This window comes from Lepeophtheirus salmonis, chromosome Z, assembly GCF_016086655.4.
Source record: "Lepeophtheirus salmonis chromosome Z, UVic_Lsal_1.4, whole genome shotgun sequence".
Taxonomy (NCBI): Eukaryota; Metazoa; Arthropoda; class Copepoda; order Siphonostomatoida; family Caligidae; genus Lepeophtheirus; species Lepeophtheirus salmonis.
The window spans coordinates 23,148,906-23,171,136 of record NC_092584.1 but is presented as its reverse complement, the minus strand read 5'-3'; the positions used below and the strand labels follow the sequence as shown (position 1 = coordinate 23,171,136).

At 32.2% G+C, this 22,231-nt stretch overlaps 3 protein-coding genes and 1 long non-coding RNA gene across 5 annotated transcripts; 3 read left to right on the top strand and 1 right to left on the bottom strand.

The window, feature by feature from the left end:
• Positions 1-1,888: 1,888 nt before the first annotated feature.
• RPA2 (Replication protein A2) lies at positions 1,889-4,114 on the bottom strand. Its single transcript, XM_040725687.2, has 3 exons — positions 3,980-4,114; positions 3,653-3,921; positions 1,889-2,552 (listed from the first exon to the last, which is right to left on the bottom strand). The coding sequence occupies exons 1-3, from the start codon at positions 3,990-3,992 to the stop codon at positions 2,061-2,063; spliced, it is 774 nt and encodes a 257-aa protein (XP_040581621.1). The 5' UTR covers positions 3,993-4,114; the 3' UTR covers positions 1,889-2,060.
• A 471-nt stretch (positions 4,115-4,585) lies between these two features.
• On the top strand, positions 4,586-8,421 carry mr (anaphase promoting complex subunit morula). Its single transcript, XM_040725684.2, has 4 exons — positions 4,586-5,111; positions 6,330-7,620; positions 7,681-7,924; positions 7,983-8,421. Exons 1-4 carry the CDS (start codon positions 4,992-4,994, stop codon positions 8,311-8,313), a joined length of 1,986 nt encoding a protein of 661 aa, XP_040581618.1. The 5' UTR covers positions 4,586-4,991; the 3' UTR covers positions 8,314-8,421.
• A 538-nt stretch (positions 8,422-8,959) lies between these two features.
• LOC121130001 (uncharacterized) lies at positions 8,960-14,797 on the top strand. Of its 2 annotated transcripts, XM_071893820.1 has the most exons (4): positions 8,999-9,386; positions 11,246-11,362; positions 11,438-12,308; positions 14,310-14,797. In XM_071893820.1, the coding sequence occupies exons 3-4, from the start codon at positions 11,438-11,440 to the stop codon at positions 14,558-14,560; spliced, it is 1,122 nt and encodes a 373-aa protein (XP_071749921.1). In that variant the 5' UTR covers positions 8,999-9,386; positions 11,246-11,362; the 3' UTR covers positions 14,561-14,797. The 2 variants fall into 2 exon arrangements, with proteins under 2 accessions (XP_040581620.1, XP_071749921.1); XM_040725686.2 differs by lacking the exon at positions 11,246-11,362 and having other exon boundaries at positions 8,960-9,386.
• Positions 14,798-18,412: 3,615 nt separating this feature from the next.
• LOC139907382 (uncharacterized) lies at positions 18,413-20,073 on the top strand. Its single transcript, XR_011783948.1, has 2 exons — positions 18,413-19,781; positions 19,844-20,073. It is a non-coding gene; the product is annotated as an uncharacterized lncRNA (long non-coding RNA).
• Positions 20,074-22,231: the final 2,158 nt, after the last annotated feature.

Sequence of the window (22,231 nt, the reverse complement as noted above, 5' to 3'; positions counted from 1 at the left end):
GTATATTTTGTTTACAAGTAACAACCCAGAAACTAGATGAATAATTTTAAAAGAAGGATTTACAGTACTTGGGATGAGGATAATGCAGGCTTGTAAGCGTTCCGCTATTTTATCATTCCATTCAAATTTGTTTTCTTCGTTCAGAGTTCATCCATTATTATTTCCGTTCCACGTTCCAATAATATGTTTGTACCATATACACCACGGTACGACAGCAAATCCCAACTTCCACTTGGATAGGGTTAGGAAGGCTTTATTTGCAAACTAGGTTTCAAGACTTTTTAACTCAATAATTTAGTGAATATTAGCGTTCAAATGAGCTACAATTCACAAAAATCGGTTTATTCATTGTCAAGATTGAGGCCAAAAGGCAAAGTATAGCCGATTTGAGCCCAACACAGGAACAAGACTGGACCGAGAAACTCCAAGAAGAACCGCTACCCGCTATCTGGGATAATGAATGATTGAATAATCCATGGATGATAGTTATATTAATGGTGTGATTTTTGACTATTCTAATAAAAAGTACTAAAATACAAGTATTCTGTGGCACATTATTAAGTTCAAATGACCAACGTCATATTACTCATTAACACATAACAACAATATAATTTAATAGAAAAAAAAATGCTATGATAGCCTCAATTACTAGTTGGTAATTAGAATGACCAATGTTGTAATTAAATTATGTATTTTAAGACGAAGAAATTGCAACTTGTACTACAAGTTGCAATTCGGACATAACACATATTAATAGTTAATAAATAATACCATACTAAGCATTAATTACTACTTGGTAATATTTCAAATAAATCAAAAAGATTTGAAAGTAATAAATAACTTTATTAGATGTATATTTTTCTTCTGGTTTCAGTATATATTATATTTATTAGACAGTAACGGAGTAATTTAAACTTTTCCGCATAAGTTCCAACAGCCTCTCTGTTTACCATTTGAGATGCTGTGAGTTTTTGCAAATTGAGTGATAGATGGCGCCGTAGTAGCAATTTCTTAATTATCGGGCTTTACAAAAGGATAATTGAAATTGTAGAAAAATGAACTATGAATATTAAACTGTTCTCATTTTTAGGAAAAATATATATTGTATACTATTTCTTCAACGAATGAGAAGCCGTGAAAAATATTAAATAACCAACTATAAATGAATAGGGGATAACAAAGTGGTCGTATTAAATACACAGTTATCACTTGTTAATAATAATCCAATGACGTCAAAATCTATTAAAAGAGTGAGCAGCTACTTACAACTCTCTCTGTAACAGAATTTATTACTAATGAAACTACGCAATTTCAAGGCGAAGAGAAGTAGGATTCATCTATAGCCTATGAATTCTCACTTCTACTATATTTAGTATGATTATATTAATAAAGAAGAATTACGCGACCCAAATTCCAGTTAAAATCATGTTAATAAATTATACGGTATAATTTAAAGATGAGAGCAAACTGCCCTTGAGCGCCCAATCATATGTACCCTGAAACTATTCCCTAATATGCAATAAATAAATTAATGCAACACTTGCCCATTTTAGACCATTATCAGCTCTGCTTAGACCCACATATGTGTTTAGATAGGTAATGTCTCAAGATTTTATTAGAACAAAATAGAGTAGTTGTGACAAATATTCTAGAAGGGACTGAACATGATGCAATCCAAGGGAGATGTGAAAAACATTTATTTATCGAAACTCCTGTTTAACAGAAACGTTCTGTCCTTCGCTATGATAAATTTGTCTACGTATATGAAAAGTGAGGGATTAACTCATTAGGGTAAATAGAGTGAGATTGAACGATGATTATTCCCCAAGGAACTAAACAATTCTGAAGCAACCCACCCCATGAAATATAAATTGAGACTTGGACCATGTAGTATATTACAATTATATATTATATTAGTCAATAGTAAGGCATGTATGGGATGATCGTACGAGGATCACATCTATAATATTTAAAAGATTATACGTGTGCTCAATGTATTGATTTCTCCCAATGTAAGTTTATTTTGATTGGTATTTATATGAATGTACATCTATATTTATTTAGGAATCCGTGGTTTTAAAGTGATCTTCATCAATCGTGGAGTAAATGTGACCCTCTCCACTCAAAAAGTAGAGTGCATCATTCAAATCCCCTGGCCCGATACGACTCTTTAAGCTAGTTTGAATTTCTTCCTTGGATATTCCTTCTTCTCTCATACAGCCCGCAATCATTTTAAAGACGGCCTCATGTTTAGGATTTGAGAACGTACTGTTTCCACCTCCACCACTACCCGAAGAAAAGTTATTTCCGGAGACGAGTGAGTTACTAAGTGTATGCATTCCAATAGCAGAGTTTTCTTTATCCTTCAACTGTCGGATTTTTAGTTTGGCATACTCTATTTCCAATGCATGGCCTTTAATCTCTTCTTGAGAGGTCACTGGGGTAAGTTTGAAGGCCATGACGTGTTTCTTTCCTTGTGAGTTACGAACTGTGCCAATGACACGGCAGCGGGAGTCTTCAGATATATTGTCATTGGTATTTTCTTGCCCATCCTGGAGTATAAAAATAGTAAGAAAGTGAGTGTGCGTTTAATCAAGGAACACTGAAATAATGAATATGGAACGATATCTTTATTTGGGGTGCACTTATTTTGGCTGGAGTGGAATAGCATTTTCTCACATTTTTAAAGAAAATGCAGTAAACAGCTCATATCAAATATAGAAAGATAAAGCATTAACTCAAAGTTTTATAATGAAACACAAATAATATGTACAATATACACTTAAATACTGAAGATAGGATTGAACTAATTTACTATTTAATAAAACTCTAGAGAAAAAAAAACTTGCATTTTTTTGTTTGTATGAAGTTAGTTTTTCGCTTCAGAAAACTTTAGCAAACATATTGAATAATTTTATTAAAAAAGTGCCGAGTTGGTGCATGACGATTTTTAAAACAATATTAGTTTGATAAGGAACTGATTTTCTCTATCTCATTTGCAGAAATGGGCCAACCGTTATTATTTACTCGACTATATTATGAAAATTTTAAGAGACTAAGAGTCATTTTTGAGCAATGTTGTAGAACACATTATTAGCGGTAGATTACGAAGAAAAACATTGTCCAAGTCACCACCATGACAGTACGAAAGGAGGATTGACGAAGCAGAGCTCCTTCTCGCGAAATTGTACCAGGAGACCATAGGGGCCTCAAGGAAGAGGATTTACAATTTCTTCATAAATGGAAGACGTTATAAATGAAGGATTTAGAGTACTTGGGATGAAGATTATGCAATAATTGAACATTCCATGGATAATTTTATAATAGAGGAAGAAATTGCTAACAACTAATGTGTTTCATTATATAAATTGAGTTAAAATATAATTTTAATGCATGTTCAATGTCACTGAAGGGAATATTGTTTAATGGTTATACTGAAGGGAATATTGTTTAATGGTTATAGTTGTTACACTTTTTTTTATGAAATGGTTAAGATATGAGCGGTTAAATTCTCAAAAAATAACTGCATTTACTTTATGAATATGAGAACATTTTTTTTGCACTCCAGTCAAGTACAAAGATGAGGGTGTTCCATATTAATTTAATCCCGTATTCCCTGCTCTAATTAAACAGGGATTGATCATAAACTTACATCCAACCATTGGATCACGTCAATCTTTCCAGTTCCGTCTTTGAGTGAATAAATGGACTTTGTGGCCTCATTTGTGATGGACTCCACTTTACCAAGGATGGATATCATTCCCACTTCCTTTCCTTCCACACTTAGAGTCTCCTCTGTGCAATCCAGGATTTCAGATATCGCGACAGGGACAAGATTCTGTGCTCGAGTTCGCTTTTTGTCTCCGGAAGTTCCCCCTGGTGTTTGAGATAAACCTCCAGGGGTGTTGAAGCCTCCTCCTTCTACATTGAAACAAAGAGTATGAAGTTATGGAAGGAAAATACATGATTGGATACTTACGATCATTCCACATTCTTTGGATATTCGTCTTTGGGGGTTTGGCGCCTAAATAGTAAATCAATACTAAATAAAGTACTTTATAATATCGTAGAATTCGGCACTCTCAATCAAGTACTCTGCTACCTTTGACGATATATACTTTTTCTACCGCAACCTCATCCTTCATTCTTTATGAGTAGGAATGCTAACAACATGGAGCCCTTTTCAAATATTTTTTCTTGTAGAAGGAGAGGGAAAGGTTTTCTATAAATTTCAAAATTGAAATACTAATAATTATACTTCCATATTCTTTTTAGATGATTATTATAGCATAAATACCCAACAACAGCTCATGTCATTTCTACTTAATAATTATCAACTTCCTCAAATAAAACTTCATCGGTCATTTTGTCATCTTAGCGAGGGAATCATTTAAAAAAGTTACTGAGTCGGATGGGCCAGAGATGAAATGAATATTTGATAAATAAAATTTATTTTATTTCCATTTACGGATTGATTCGTTGATAGTTCATATTTTCCTAATCATAACTAATAAAGGAACAAGAAGAATATTTATGAGAGGCTGCACTGCTTTTGAATGTTATGAGTCCAAAGAGAGTCATATGTATTAAATAATGACGTCATATCCAAGATATCAACAAAAGTATTTTTTTAAATTATAATAACACCGAATCCGATTCCGGATCAATTTAATTTGGATTGAAAGAGATAATACCGTATCTCATATCCTTAATTATGGATGAAGCATGGGCGGATTTGGAGCATTACTTTATTCGCAATGAGTGGAAAAAGAGAGGGAGTTTAAAAGGTTCGACCCTCGAGCTTTTGAGAAACTCTCCTCAAGAATTCCGTGATCATCTCCGTGACTTTTTCTTGAGCCACGTACTCTACATTCTCCGTCAACGGATTATACCTCAATTTGCAGAGCAATTGAGACTGGACCTCCCATTGGCTGTGGACTTTATTCATGACTCCATTTCCAAAGATATTCAGCCATTTTTAAAGGCACTTGATGAGGCGGTTGGAGCCAGAAAAAGAAGTTCCTGTGGAACTCTGGCTAAAGGGAACGCTCCATTCTCAGCTCTCAACAGAGCAGAAGCATTTACATACTGTCTATGAATTTTATTTCAGGGTCAGTTCACCCTATATTAATATTACTTATCAATGGAGCGTTTTTACTAACACCATTTTGGGGGCTCAAAGTTGATAAAATTTATAAAATGAACAAAGTTGCAATGAATCTTGATAAAACTCCATCAAATGGCTTGAATACTATTTTATGCCAATGATAAACATTAATTTGAATATCATCAAAGTAATCTGCATTAAAAATCTCTCTGAAATGTCTAAATTTGTACAATTAATTCTTTTTTGATTCATCAGAGACGATAAAAGTAGGATAATTAAAGTCAAACATCTTATTCTTTCCATTCTAATAGTTAATTTGTAACTATAGTATGGAAATAAGATTGTATAACATATTTTCAATGCATTTTAGGGTCTGATGTATATATTAAAATTAGGCAATAGAGGGATAGATTTTTAATTCACAATAAGTTTATCTCTTTTATTCGTCGGTCCCATTTTGCCATCCAATAATTATCCATTTTTCTTCATACTAATGAAAAAGGTTTTATTATTATTATATAACTTGGCTGCTTAGGACCCCAAAATGTCCGATAATAATGCCGGCGTCACATGAAAACGCTCTATTACTATGGTATTCAACCAAAAAACTTATAAACTGATTTGATTATAAGTAATAGTACATTAGTTACTAAGCATTTATGATCCCGATACTTGTTCTGATTTAAAACATTATTTGCCACAAATTTAAATTATTGAATGGTCATTTTCGAATAATTTCATGATAAGGATACTAAAATTTGAATTTTTATTTTATGTGATAAACCATTTCTGAAGTAAATATATGGTTCATTGGAGATTTTGTTTATTCTGAATCGGAGAATAATCCCGATTAATCACCATGTTTTAGTGGATGGTTAAGTCAAACCGAAAGTAATGCCCTATGTATCATAATCATAAATGTATATTTTTACCAAAATGTCGTTTGTTAAGTTCAGCGGTGGCATCGTCCGATTTTCATTGAGGTTCCATGTTAAAATATCACCGCCCTTAGACTACTAATTTTACTTTTATTTTTAAAAAAGTCAATATTTTTTTTAATTTCTCAATTTGCCGCCTTCACAGGGGCATTTCTGCTGGCCTCTGTTGTTTTCCCTGAAATGTCATTTAGAGATATGTTATACGATGAAATTGCCTTCGGCAAATTGTCCGTGTAGGTATTAATAATAATATATATTAATTATGTACTTAAATCTTTTTGCAGGCGTTTCGAGTCTTTCATTTCCGTCAAGAAAGGAGTCGTAAGGAAAAGGATGAGGATGACGAAGAAGAAGATGATGATGTCAATGATCCCTCTGTAGAATGCCCTGGATGCAAAAATGAAACGGAGTCTTGTGAATGTAATTCCGTTTTGGAGTTATTTCTCTCTGTTAATAAAAAGCTTCAGGATCTTGGGATTCTCGAACTATTAACTTCCAATCCTGTGACTGATATTGTACATAAGAAAATAGAGTCTCATGTTCTTGAAACGTGTAAAGGATCATTTATTATTTCTCATATTGCGGACTTGGAAAATTGGTTGAGTAATGTTGCTATTAGTTGGATCCGTTCCTTGTATAGTTCATCCTCTGCTTCCAATTCCTTCGGTCAAAGACTTCGTCACTATTTATATGAGGTGTATACACATACAAGAATAAGTCAATTGTTCAATATAATCATTGAGTTTCCTGAGTCTCAACCCGCTCTGAAGGATCTTCGTGAGTGTTTAACTAAGACGGATTTAAGAGAGCATTTAACCTCACATTTTAAGAAAGTTCTTGAAAATAAACTTCTTCACGTGGGAGTAAATACAGTGGATATTTTGACTGCGTACATAGCAGCTATAAGGGCTCTTATGGTGTTGGATCCAAGTGGGGTTCTTTTGGAGATTGTAAGTGAGCCTGTCAGGAAATATTTACGATCACGTGAGGATACGGTCCGTTGTATCGTTCAAAGTTTTGATGATAATAATTCTGATTTGGCTGAAGAGTTGGAGAGAGGGCAAGGCTTAACTCTGGATGAGAACTTTTTAGATGAAGACTTGGTTGATGATAACTGGGACTCCTGGAATCCTGATCCGGTTGATGCTGATCCAAACAAAACTACCAAGAGTCGTCGTGTGTCAGATATCATATCCATGTTAGTAAATATTTACGGATCAAAAGAACTTTTTGTAAATGAGTATCGCTCTCTTCTCTCCAATCGACTGCTCTCTTCCTTTTCCTACGACACTCAAAAAGAAATTTGGAATTTGGAGTTGTTGAAACTTCGCTTTGGAGAGTCACCTCTACATCAATGTGAGGTTATGCTAAAGGATATTAGAGACTCGAAGAGAATCAACTTCCTTTTACATTCTGATGATGGTCCCGCTGAATTAAAAAATCAACCATTTCCTGTTAATGCAATTGTTTTGTCGGCGCAATTTTGGCCTCAGTTTAAACAAGAGAATTTAGTACTTCCCCAGGAAATTACAAAGGCGCTGGAAGTTTACACTAAAGCATTTGAAAATTTAAAAGGTATATTTTATTTTATCATACTATAAGGCAAGGGAATACGTGTATTATTTTGGATCATAGGTAATAGAACATTGAATTGGAAAACACATCTTGGATTTGCTAACATAGATATAGAAATAGGAGAAAAGAAAATAAATCTCACTGTTAGTCCAGTACATGCAGCAATTATTTATCAGTTCATGGAGAAGGCAGAATGGAGTGCAGAAGAGTTGTCTCACAATTTGCAGGTACCCGTTTCCATTTTAAGAAGAAGAATGACGTTTTGGTTGTCCCAAGGGCTTATTAGGGAGTTAGAACACGATAAGTAAGTTATTCTAAAACATTACTTGGATAGTAGATGTAGTAATTAAACGGTCTTTCAGATATTGCTTGGTTGAGGAAGGACCTATTCGAAGGATGTCCGGTCTAGTCAGTGATCCAATTAATGAAGATGAAGAAACTGAATCTGTAACTACAACTTCGAGGGATCAGAGAGCTGAAGAGTTACAAGTTTTCTGGTCCTATATTGTCGGAATGCTTACCAATCTAGAGTCTCTACCCTTGGATCGAATTTTTCAAATGTTGAAAATGTTTGCAATGCAGGGCCCATCTGCTGTGGAGTGTAGTATTGAAGAACTTCGATCTTTTCTTGATAGTAAAGTGAGAGATCATCAATTGATTGTGTCTGGTGGTCTCTATAAATTACCAAAATAGTAAATACATAATAATATGTCGTCTGTTAATTTTCTAATTAATTATAAAAATATCTAAAATCATAATCATTTTGCCTATTTAATTAAATAATAATATATATTGATATAATTTAATTGTTTCATTGATGAAAAATTAGTACAAATGAGTATTAAACCAAATGAACACAACGCTATGTAATGAATTCCCTGGCTCAATAATCGATAAAGATCTTAGCTAGCTGTAGGTCACGTCAATAGACAATACTATACCTAAACAGTGGTATATTGAAGATTATTTTATGCTACTCATATAAAAATAAGTCATATATAAGTTAATTTTTCGCAATTACTTGAGGTCAAAGCATGACATTTTCCTTTCTAGGGAACATTTCATAGAATTTTAATGATTATATCACTCTAGAACTTTAAGTTCTTATTTTAGAACTTAATATCTAACTTTTACTTGCAATCTGCTTGTAAAAGTTGAGATTTAATCGCAATGTCAACATATAAAATATCAATCCTAACGTGTCATTGTTTGACTTTCCTCTCCCGATATTGTCTTAAAAAAACTATGGGAATTAAAATCATAATCTAATTTTTCTAAAGGAAATAAATACATATGTGATAAGAAAACAAAGAAAGAGGGTACAATTATTTCATACTCTGTCGTTGATACTTAAGGCTAGCTACCATATGAAATTCTCATTTCCCGTTTGACAATCGAATTTGAGAGTAGATAATAAAACTAAATTCCATGAATTATCATTCCTCCCTTACCAAAAAAAGTGACTATTAATTGAAATTTGGCGCACTTTCGAAGGATTAATTAGAATAGTTTATTAATAGAAAGGAAAGATAATTATAAAATTGTGTTATGTAAATGTAATCTAGACTCATGTTTGATAATAACAATCCTGATTTCTTATTTTTGTTTTAACGGACTACATAATATTATTCTACTTTCGCTAGCTAAAGTGCTAAAAGAACAGCAAGTCTTAACTTATTTAAGGTTAAGAACCTCAAATACCTAATATCAGATTTAGTAACTAAGTGTGTGTATAAAAAATGGAGAGCTACACAGAAGATTATTAGGTAAGTTATCTTCTATTACTATAGTATTAATGCAAAGTTTGTCTGTTCTTTGACTCATAATAACTCCGAGCAATGTCGAGTACTACCACTAGTATATAAATTAGTCAAAGGTGTGTCCGATTCAGGTTCAGCGGTTCTATCGGTCTCTGTCTCAGTTTATTTGATTTCAAAGGCTTCTTTTTTATGCAAGATCAGTTTGGTAACAGACACTAGAGGCGTCGCTAGAAAATTCGGGCCCAGGAAATGATATTGGATTCAAACAGGGCCACAGCTACCTTATATGTAGAGTGACTAACTTCTCAAGTTCTAACAGGGGTCCCGAAAACTAATATAAAGGGGGCTTCATATAAAATATATTAACGTAGGGAGAGGCTTGACATAGTTAAGTTTGGAAAACGCCGGCTCAAGAAATATTATAGTTATCATATTATATGGACCCGACATGCTCAGTAGCAAACCTGGATCGATAATCTACCCCCCTTTTATTTATGCTGTCTTGTGCCTAAAACCACTTTTTAAGATCCATAAGAAGCCTTTAGGTATTTGGAACTGAGAAAATTCAATTATTGATTGATGCTAATTTATTTTTTATAATATATATTGTATTTTCTTTATATATTCTATATAGGAACAAAAGCACAAGAACATAGACTAATAAGCAATAGATTGCAGTCTTGGTTCGACTTTGTCGGTTCTGGTTATAGCAGTTCAAGAACTGTAACCTTGAAATTGGTCCTAGGTAATTTTGCTTCAAGAATATTTTGCCTTAATATATAAATAAATGAGATTTATTCGTAATTTTTGGTTAAATTTGATGTTCCTTTTGAATTTTTTAATCAAAATATGTAATGTGTATTACTATCAAACGCATTAAATGGTTGTTTTCTATTGGAAAAATGATGGAATCATGCCCCAAAATTTCAATGCATACACCAACAAAATCTGACTATGTAATGAATTCGAACTAAAGACGAATTGAGTAATAGAATTAGTATAATAAAAAAAACAGAAATAAATAAACACAGCAACGATTCGATAGAACAATTACTGCTCACTACTCCGTTAGTAATTATGGTTAGAAATGATGGATTATTCATACTAGAAAAGGCTCATGGATTGAGGAATAAACTAAATATGAGGCAAGAGTATAATTCTAACAGAAAAAACATTTAATACTAATTAAAATTGCATATTTTGATTAAGAAAATTCAATGGAAACATAAATTTCAACCAAAGATAAACAATCATGACGGATAAACCTCATTTATTTATATATTAAGTCGAAATATCATTGTGGCAAAATGTCTTGAGGGGAAATAGTTTGAGGGAAAATGTTCGGAAGCATAATAGTTACAAGGAAAAATACTGGACATCTTATAAATTATTAGAATCTAATATATTTGAAAGGGATTTCTAATGAACGCCTTTAACCAATTTTGACCCCCAATCTGATTTAGAATCACTGTTTTAAAAGAAGGTTTTAATTGTCTGGAGGGGTGGGAAAAAAAATAACAAAAATACTAAGCACATAAGCACCAATATTTATATTAGCTAAGCATAATGAGTTATGACCATAGAGAAAGATACTCAATTTTAAGTACATGCCGTGATCAACAGAAATTCCCGGTCCTATTTTTATAACTGACCAGTTGACATCATAGTATATACAAGTGGGGGCTTTTCCCACTAGTTTTTTTTTCTCTCTCTTCCTTGCTGCTTGATGAAGATCGCGGGAGAGAAAGAAAAGAAGAAGTTTGAGCTGGAGCTGCTTACTAGTAGTAGTACTTGTGTGTGGTGCCTGCAGCTGTTGTAGTTATGAATCCTTTAAATAATTTGCTCTACATTTCCTCGACGCGCAGGTTTTAAAATAAATAATTATTAGTTGAAAACAACAAATATAAATAAGGAGGACTTGACGATCCGGCCTTCGCTCCTTTATTTGTAGACATTACAGATCAGCAGAGGAAGATAAAGAGGTACATAACGGACTTTTCTAAAATGATTGATATTATGACTCTTTTTAATATTCATTTAATTTGTATTAATTACAGATGGGATCGACGGAGTTCCTTTGTCTCCGTTGGAATGAATTTGAGGCCAACATCAAAAACGTATTCACCGGTCTACGAAAAGACGAAGAGTTTTTCGACGTGACTCTGGCCTGTGGGCCTAAACAGATCAAGGCACATAAAATCATTTTATGCGCTTTTTCTCCAACCCTTCGCTCCATCATCAAATCCGTGCCACATTCACATCCCTTGCTTTACTTAAGGAGTGTTCAATTCCATCATTTGGAGTCTCTCATTAGTTTTATGTACAACGGAGAGGTGAATGTGTCACAGGAGGATCTCGAAGATTTCCTTTCCGTCGCGGAAGAGCTTCAAATACGTGGACTTGTGCAAAATCGTCATTCTACTCCCTCCTCAGCACTCTCGGACAAGGAAGAGTCCACGTCCACATCTTCATCTATTCACCCAAATAAAAAACGCACTGCCTCAGCCTCTAATATCCAAAACACATCCTCCGACAAACCAAATAGAAATCTAATTCTACGTCCCCGTCTTTCAGTTCCTTCTGAGCTCATCTCCACCTCCCAAACGTCATCCTCGCAGCCGCAGCAACACCAACCTACAACCTCTGCTGAGGAAAGCGAGCTTGAAGATATCAATTCTGTAGAAAATGAGCAAAAATATACTTCTGAACATCCAGTGATAGTGAGTTTAGATCCGGATGATCTGGGAAAAGATGACTTTACGCATGGTGGAGCGGATGATGATGATCTTAAAAATGAGGAAGATGATTACGCAGAATACGGATCCGAACTTCATGAAATGAGCTCCACTGAAGAGGGATCTATGATGGATGCGGATCTCATGATGCCAGAGCCTTCAAGATCCCTTAACACCTCTGCTAATAGTAAAGGTAATTTTTGACAGAAGCAGGAACCACAATAGGGTGGAGATATATTTTTTAATGCAGGGGTGGGTGGCTAGCATTTTGCTTAATGTGTACAAAGTGCGAATTTTATAACATAAAGGGATATTACATACTATTTTTATATTGCCATCTCGTTGCCAAAATATGTCCTTCAACATATCGTCGGCCATTAGAAAAACATTTACCTAATCACTTTTTGTCAAACGTTTGATTTTTAGCATGCATAAAATTATATCTTTACTATAATTCTCCATATGTGACAAATACCAATTGGAAATATTCAGTATCCTTTGTTAAAATCTACGCTTAAAATGTAACTTAAATCAAAAATTTAATGTTTATTAATATTTTAAAACAATAATTAATATATTGCACTTGTTATACTCTGCTCCAGATACACGATATGACGTACTAATCTAATTTGTAAATATGTGGCTCATTAACACAAAAGCAAGCTGGAAGGATTTTTCTCAACATTAAATCTGGATTACAGATGTATTCTTCAACGAATTATCCTCAACTTCTATCAAAAAATAGTTTTATTAACCCCTTGGAAGCGCCAAAAATGCACATAAAGTAGACAAAATTGTCAGATTTGAATTGAAAGGCCATATGGGGGCTAATATAAGTACTTTAAGTCAAATAAAGCTTCTTAACTGTAGATAAAATGATTGAGTATCTTAACTTATCCCACAAATTTGAATACAAAGCCTATAATTGACTACGAAGTAGAAAAATAAATTTGGATTTTCTCTTTTTTTGCGATTTTCATTTGTGTTGACGCCTCAAATATGTATTAATTCAATTTGTAGATATTTAAAAATATAAAATAATAAGTAATATCAAATGCAGATAATCAGTTTACAGACACAAGTAATGTGCTTTCAATTCATCTCGCCTAATCAAGCAATGTCTTATGGTTTGGCCACCCCTGATTTAAGTAATTAACTTTTTTTCTATTATTCCATCGTTCAACAAAGGATTTTTAATTCTTCTCGTTTATGTGGGGGACTTAAGTTGTTCATGTCATTTTAATATAGCCTACTATTTTTGAATAATTAAACTTTATAATGTACCACAGAATACTTATATTTTAGTCATTTGTATTATAGTAGTTAAAATGACATTAGCAATATGTCTATCATCCATGGAATGTTCAAATATTGCATTATTCTCATCCCAAGTATTGTAAATCCTTCATTTAAAATTATTCATTTCATTTTGTGGCTTCTACTTGTACAATTTTCTTCCACAACTTGTACTTCCCATATACATATACAAATCCCTGATTTTTGATAGCATTATTAAAGTCGGAATCGTGCTTTGAATCCCCGAGGCGGCAGTGACGATTTCTGAATATTCGAGACCAGGCCAAAGAAAGATATTTTTTTCGTGCAAGTTATCAAAGCCATAATATATGTATATTATCTGGGATCCTTAATTAATTATTTTTTTTATAAACTTGTCAATAAATATTGACGGAATTTACCATTTTTAATATTTTTGGCCTCAATTACGTGGCGCCCTTTTCCCTCCATTTAAGGGTGGGTACCTAAATTACAATATCATTCTACGATCCGACACTTTTTCTAAGATTCGAATAACAATATATCTTGTACAATATTTACTTTTTCTTTCTCGTAAACCATTTTTTTACGCCATAAACGACTTTTCATAAAAACTGCATTTGTTTATTCCAAAAATATATTCATGGAAAATTCATCAAATTCATTGTAAATATATATTTATTAGTCAAAAATATATTTTTGATTTTCTCTCTTTTTATTGTTGTTAATAACTATACAATCTATTCACAATCATGGATTGAGTGAGATTTGGGAATGGATAATACTTCTTATATGCCCAAAATGTTGCTCTTTTGACTATATTTTCAAATAGCTCTTTAAAGATTTGATTAAATTATACTTTTAAAAGAAAAATAGAAAGTTACATACTAATACTATTTTTTTTTCTCCAACATTCCAGATCTGCTTGACGTCTGTATCATGAAATTTGCTAGTTCTCAACGCAATGATAAAGGAAATTTCAAATGTCTCAAGTGCTCATATGAAACACCTCGACTCATGGACTTAAAACGACATATTGAATCCAAACATTTTGTTACGGATGGATTTCCATGTGAGACATGTGGATTTAGATCTAAAACTAGATACGGTTTATATCGGCATAGAACTCGAAATCATAAAATGGATCTCCAGTATTTCTCCACAATGTAGCCGACATTAAATATTTTTGAAAGAGAAATATTTTTTGTGGGAGATTGCCTATTTAGGAATTGGAGGAAAGTCATTAGGATCATTACGCTTTCATGTGTGGTATGATGAACTATTTGATATGGAAAAATGGTTCCGATTTTTTGTTTTTTTTTCAAAATATATAGTATACATAAAAGGCTATTCTGTTTGTTTGTTTTTTGTATGTTCTATCATAAATAAATATGTACGATCAAATTACCTTCTGAATAATAAGTTGTTTTTTTTTCTTCTTCTTAATTCAGTATTATTCATATTATATTCAGAATTTTATAATTATTGGATTATAATATCAAAACTGGAATGAACACTCAGTATACCTAAAATCAAAATATCTCAAATAGTTCCAAAGTTACCTTTAACCTTGACCTTTTAAAATTTAATTACCTCTTACTGTGACCGTATATAATTTGCACCAAATTTAATCATAATCGACCTCTCACTTTTGGCGTCATCCTTGTGACTAACAAACAAAGAGAGGCAAAAACATCCCTTCGTTAGCAGTTGTAATAAGTGCCACCATTTTCCGAGTTTTCAAACAATTTTTGGCATTAAGACATGTTTGACGTCTATAGATAGTGGTAAAAATCGTCTGTATTTTAGGTATGTTAAAAAAAAGAATCCGAAAATCAACATGGTAAGCTGATAATTTGAGGAATGTTTTGGAGGAGCAAAATACGTTTCATTAGATCAACTGTAAGAAAGAAATAAACGAGGATATTGACAATAATTAGTAATTACTCAGATCCTCAGTTCTACTCGGAGGTGATAACTGATACTGCATTAGTTATGACCTGATAAATTTTTGTTGAAACATTCCTATACTTCTATCAGTGGAGTTTATTAAATTTCTTTAAGTATCTGCCATGATCATGACTATGAATAAGATGTAACAAGTAAATGAGCCCTTTCGAAATAGACTCATGATCCCGGATCAGCGACTCCTTCGTCCTAATGAAAAATAGTCATCCCTTATTTTTCTCCTATTTTCTTTTGGTCTATAGCTGAAATAAATCAGTAAAGAACAGAGATGGTGAAAATATGATAATGTAAGAAGGATCGTCTTTTTTCAGTTCCAAACTGAAAAAATCTATTTTTCATCTTGAAGAGAGAACATATAATTTGATATAAAGTAATCACTAGTACGTGAAAGACGAAAAGTAACACAGGATTTATTGTGGAGTTGTAACTTAAAAGTGGTAGCCCTTATTGGACTCGGAGTAGAATTGAGGATAGGAGTAACTCCTGCCGATATTGGTAGATATGGTTAAGCTTCATAGCTATTCGCAAATAATCTAATGAAACGTCATAACAGCTAGCTAACCTGTTCTTTTTCCAATCATTCTTTAAAATGTTAGGGTGATTCCGTTAACTTTTAGTTGCTTTTTTTAGCGTACTGGGATTTCATTACTTTCATCACTGGTATGCATAGAGTTCAAAATCTTGTAAAGTAGGATGGACTCAAATAAATGTATAAGCACATGTTGAACCTTAATTTTTCTTCATTTTAATAGCCTAATTACAGTGTTACCTGATGATAAAGTAATAAGTAATTCTATTTTTTTTGAAACTTTTTCCTACCAGTATATGCGCTTGAACTTCTTAAAATGTTTAATATCTCCATTGCATATGTTCAAATAAAAAGGATGTGGACAGGTACTTGACAATCTTTATTAACTCACCTACCTTGACTCCAATGATATATTAGGCGTAATAACTGTACCTACCAATTTATTAATAATTGTTGTAATGTCGAAAATGCATGGATATGAGTATAATATTTGATGTATGATGACCGTTGAAGAGCAAAGATTGACTTAATTGCATTTTCAAATGTATAAAAATATCCAAAATATATGTTCGGTAACTTAAGAAAACATTTGATTATCTTTAAAGAAATAATTCAAGACATTTATTGGATCTTTAAGTAATAATATTTATTTCTGATCCAGTCTCAAAAATTGAAAGAAAATCTGTGGAGACATATTTCTTCATTGTTGGATAAATATTATTAGTCTGAGAGCCTGCCACGGACGATTTCCCCCATAACAAGTAAGGTTGATAATTTTGGTAAGAATACAAAAGCGTACAAAGAGAAGGAGGGACCAAATACTAATGGCATTATTGATTAATTATATACACTTCCTCAATCAAGAACGTTATCATTTCTGCCTTTATTATTCAATATTAATATAATATTAGATGCTGATAGTCGATAGAGAACTGAATAAAATCCCTAAAATAACGTCGCCGTCTGTCTGGATTTCTGAAAATGGAGGTCCAGGAATTTCTTACCGGATGAGAAACAGATGGTTTGTCAATATAAATGTCTGTCTAGAATTACACGCGACTCATTATCCTCATCTCATATCAAGTTAATGGTGAATACATCAAGTCAGACTTTAACTCTGGTCTCACAAAGATCCTTATTGCATGTAATATAACCTTATCCATTGCTAATCATGTATGTTCAAAAAATTTATGGAGAAATACACGGGTAAACCTATCCCTTCCCGAGGAACCATCATTAAATTAATGGAGGATGTTGGTACTGATGTAATTTATAGAAATACATATAAAAATGTTTTGAGTCATCCACACCAAATGACGATCAAGTTATCAGTAAAAAGTATAGAATATTTACTAATTTCGAAATGGAACTCTGAATTTTGTACTATCTAACAGTAAGTATTTTTTTTTTTTAATCTAACCATAAAATATGATTCTATTTTAGCTAAACATATCAAGAATTATGATACACAACTCATTAAATGGCAAAAACAACTGCTTAAATGGTCACAACAACGAGGGTAGTAGCTTTGGATGGTTCGCAACTAGTTTGTCTGAGACTAGTTTCTTCACTTAAAGACTTGGGTATGATAATTAGGTAGTTACATTGGGTGTATCATTATAATTAGCAATTAAATTATCCTTCATGATAATAGTATGTTGTTATATAAGCATAAATAACGGGGAAAATATCTTTTTTGATGCTCTTAATAAGGAGTAATATCGCCGGACATTACTACATAATTAGCTTTTGCTCTAAATCTTTAAGATGGATTTATTTCTAACATTTTTTTTATTTGTATATTTATTCTCTAATTTTACAATTTTGACATTTACTTTATTATTAATAATTAGTTAGATCTCATCGGTAGAGATATGTCTATCCTTGCACAATTGTATATAGCAACTTCCATATGAAGAAGAGGGGTGATTATCTTTTTTGATTAAACTCCACGTCTCGCTTGTGTATTGCAACCTAAAGTTATGACATATTTAACTGGATTCCGGTGTCAGAACAAGAAAATATTATTTGGATCAATCTATTATTTCTATATTCTGTATATATAATTTATTGTTATTAGTTATATGATTCCAATTGTTTAATTTTGTATATTTAACATAAATGTATGATGGTATATTTTTTATTATGTAGATTATATTTAATTAAAACCTTCTTTTTTAAACTTGGAACTTCAAATATATTTCGAAATACTCTACTTTGTCGTTTCATTAGCTATTATTCTGAGAATAAGGTTCATAATGAATTACAATTTCATGGAGTGTTACGTTATAAAATCTACTGTAACGGATAAAAAAACGTCTAAGTCAATTATACGTAGTATATCTTCATTAAACAATTTGCTAATAAATACTTTCGTTATACCCTCAAAATCATAATAAAGCAGGCAGATGATAATCACATCAGTATTTTAAAATACGATACCATATGTATTTTTCCCCCCTTCTCCTTGCACACGTTTTTCTCTACAATATTATCAACTTTAATCATCAGCAAAGGAACTTCACCTCACTACTCTCTCACGTACATCATCATCATGCCCAAGAAAACTTGCCTTTTTTCATGGGTTTCTAACAACGGAGGTATTGATGTGTGGAATTATGATTTGGAAAATAAAAGTATATTTTGCAGTTTCTCGTACCCATCTTGTTCTTTATGGCAAGTAATCCGCCACTCTAAAACCTCCCATCACATCAACAACTTAGAAGTCTTCAATAAACACAAGTTTCAAGGAGACGAAGGAGAATTAAACGGTTCATCATTCAATTTGGACGTAGCAAAGTTATTTGTGTCGTGTAACATCCCTTTCAATGTTCTGGATCATCCCAATTTCTCCAAGTTTATTGAAAAATATACTGGAAAAACTTCTCCAGGTCGTTAACAACTTGGTTGTGGAAGTTTGTCAAGGAATTTTGAATAGAATAAAAGAACAGGTGGAAGAAAAAGATATTTTCATTGTACTAGATGAGACAAGAGATCATCAAGGGAGGTCAATGACTGCAATTTTGATTGGTCCTTTGGACGGACATTTCTGTGGGAGGCCTTACATTATTGACTTGATTAATATTGAGATTGCAAATGCAAGCAATGTAAAGAACATCGTCATAAGCTCAGTTTATAAGTTATTGGGATAACTGATGCCGCCTCGTATTGTCTCAAAGCCGGAGAAGATCTTTGAAAAAAAATCCCGGAATTGATTCACATTACATGTATTGCTCATGGATTACATAGAGTTACAGATATAGTTCAACAAAAGTTTCCTCTAACGAACGAACTTATTTCCAATGTGAAGAAGATGTTTTTGAATTCTGGAAGAAAAAAGAGAGAATTTACTGCTTCGTACGAAATTCCCCTTCCTTCATCACCAATTATAACAAGAAAAAGCAGTGGAGTACTACTACCATCACTTTGACGTCTTCAGAGAATATTTAAACAGCCTTGATGAAGATTTGACAGCAACCAGAAGAGCACAAGAAGTAATTAATAATGATTCCTTAAGAGAAGAAGTTGTATTTATACAGGAAAAATTTCGTCAAATACCTTTGGCAATAACTGCGCCTGAAGAAAGATTGCCTCTTCTTACCAGCCTAACCATAGTAGAAAGTCTGACTTAAGATTTGAAGGAAAAGCCATTCAAGACCAAGTTAAAAGAAGTGCTTCAAAAGAATCCTGGCTACACAAAACTAAAGCAACTCTCAACAAGTGAAAACCTTGTATACAAAAATACTCCAATTGCCAATTGTGATGCTGAGAGAGTCTTTAGTATGATGAATATCATCAATACGAAAAGGAGGTCCAAACTAAGTACTAAGAAATTGAGGGAATTATTGATCACCAAATGGAATGAATGTTTTGTTATCATTTAATTGTCAACGCGTAAAAATTAACAATATATTTTAAATAATTTGTTACATTATTACTTCATTTCTATTAAGTAGATTTCGTGCCAAAGTTCACCCTTTGGTGGTCACTAAGAAGTTATAAGTACACTTCCTGTAATGATGGGGTTGATGTTCTCAAACTAACAATATATTTTGTCTTGCATAAATTTATAAAATATAATATACATTTATAAAGTTATTTATAGGGAAGTTATATATTAATAATATACAACAATATCTCTTCCTTCATGTGTAAATAAATAAATAATTTATGTTAAAGATATATTATAAACGATACTCTTTTAATTGGGTTGGAACCGATATTTACTTTGAACTCTTGATCCAGCAACATATACAATTAATTGCACCACTCTCATATGTAGCTATTATATTTTTGAAGTAATTTCCATGGACATTCAATGCATCGATGGGTAATTTATTCAGTTCAGATTTTTGAATAGAGTTGATAATCGAATTAGAGTTTTCTTTTAGACACCGGAATACTCTTGCATAGTGGCATCTCTTACCTCATCTTGTGCATTCGATGCTTTTTGCATGGCAAACTTTCCCATTCTTATGAGTAAATTGGAAACCACACTGTCTACACAATCTTTCTTAGCTCTTGTTCCACGATCTCCTACAGCTTTGACTTCTTCGATATATATTGAATCCACATGACTGTATTTGCGTTAAAACCATTTGATACTAAATCATTTAGATTATTCTTTGCCATTTCTACTATTCTCCATCAATATATACTTCACATATTTTATTTGCATCATCAAATAATCTTAATTGTGCTTCTCTATACTTCCGGACTCCGGTCGATTTGTTAGACGTCATCCTTGAATGTTCTTTCAAATAGAAGTTATATACTTGTATCTCAGGTCTAACGATGTACATTGATCCACCTTGTACATTGATATTCGTAACCAAATTTTTATATTATCATAATTAATATTTAATACTATTTGTATCATACAATAAATTATAACTAACTAACATTAATACATTTTCTTGATAATATTATTTTAATAAAATAGTACCAAGTAAAGCTATATTTTGGAGAAGGAAAGTTTCTATATGTAGTAACCTTTCAGATAAGTTGTATTTAAAAGAAGGCTTAAATTAAATATAATCTACATACTAAAAAATAAATCATCATACATTTATGTTAAATATACAAGATTAAACAATTGTAATCATATAACTAATAATAACAATAAATTATAAATACAGAATATTGAAATAATAGATTGATCCAAATAATATTTTCTTGTTCTGACATGAATTCAGTTAAATATGTCATAAATTTAAGTTGCTAAACACAAGCCAGACGCGGAGTTTAATCAAAAAGATCATCACCCTTTTTTCCTAATGTGGAAGTTGCTATATACAATTGTGCACATGATAGATATATCTTAACGGATGAGATCTAAATAATTATTAATAATAAAGTAAATGTCAAAATCATAAAATTAGACAATAAATATACTAATAAAAAAAATGTTAGAATTAAATCTATCGTAAAGATTTAGTGCAAAAGCTAATTATGGCATCAAAAAAGATTCCCCCCCGTTATTTATGGTTGTATAACAACATACTATTATCATGAAGGATACGCACAATTGCTAATTATAATGCTACACCCAATGTAACTACCTCCGTTGTTGTGACCATTTAAGCAATTGTTTTGGCCTTTTATGAGTTTTCTGAGCACCATTTCTTGGAGCTTATCAACCACAGCTAATCCTTCAGTGATAAAAAAGTAATATTTATTGACTATGTAATATTGGAAAACCTAATGATCATACACAGGTCTTTAAGTGAAGAAACTAGTCTCAGACAAACTAGTTGCGAACCATCCAAAGCTACTACCCCCGTTGATGTGACCATTTAAGCAGTTGTTTTTGCCATTTAATGAGTTGTGTATCATAATTCTAGATATTTTTAGCTAAAATAGAATCATATTTTATGATTAGATTTAAAAAAATATATATACTTACTGTTAGATGGTACAAAATTCAGAGTTCAATTTCGTACTACAAATTGTCGATAATTGTCGTGGTTGCATATATTTCTCCATAAATTTTTTGAACGTAGATGATTAGCAATGGATAAGGGTATATACATGCAATAAGCATCTTTGTGAAATCAAAGTTAAAGTCTGACTTGATGTATTCATCGTTAACTTGATTTTATAGATGAATATCCATACTCTTGTTATGAGATGAGGATAATGAGTGGCGTGTAATTCTAGACAGGGGACTAAAGGCACATTTATATCGACAAATCCGACAAACCATCTGTTTCTCATCCGGTAAGTATTTTCCAAATTTCTGGGCCTCCATTTCCAGAAATCCAGACAGAAGGGCACGTTATTTTAGACATTTTATTCAGTTCTCTATCGACTACCAGCATTTAATATATTAATATTGAATAATA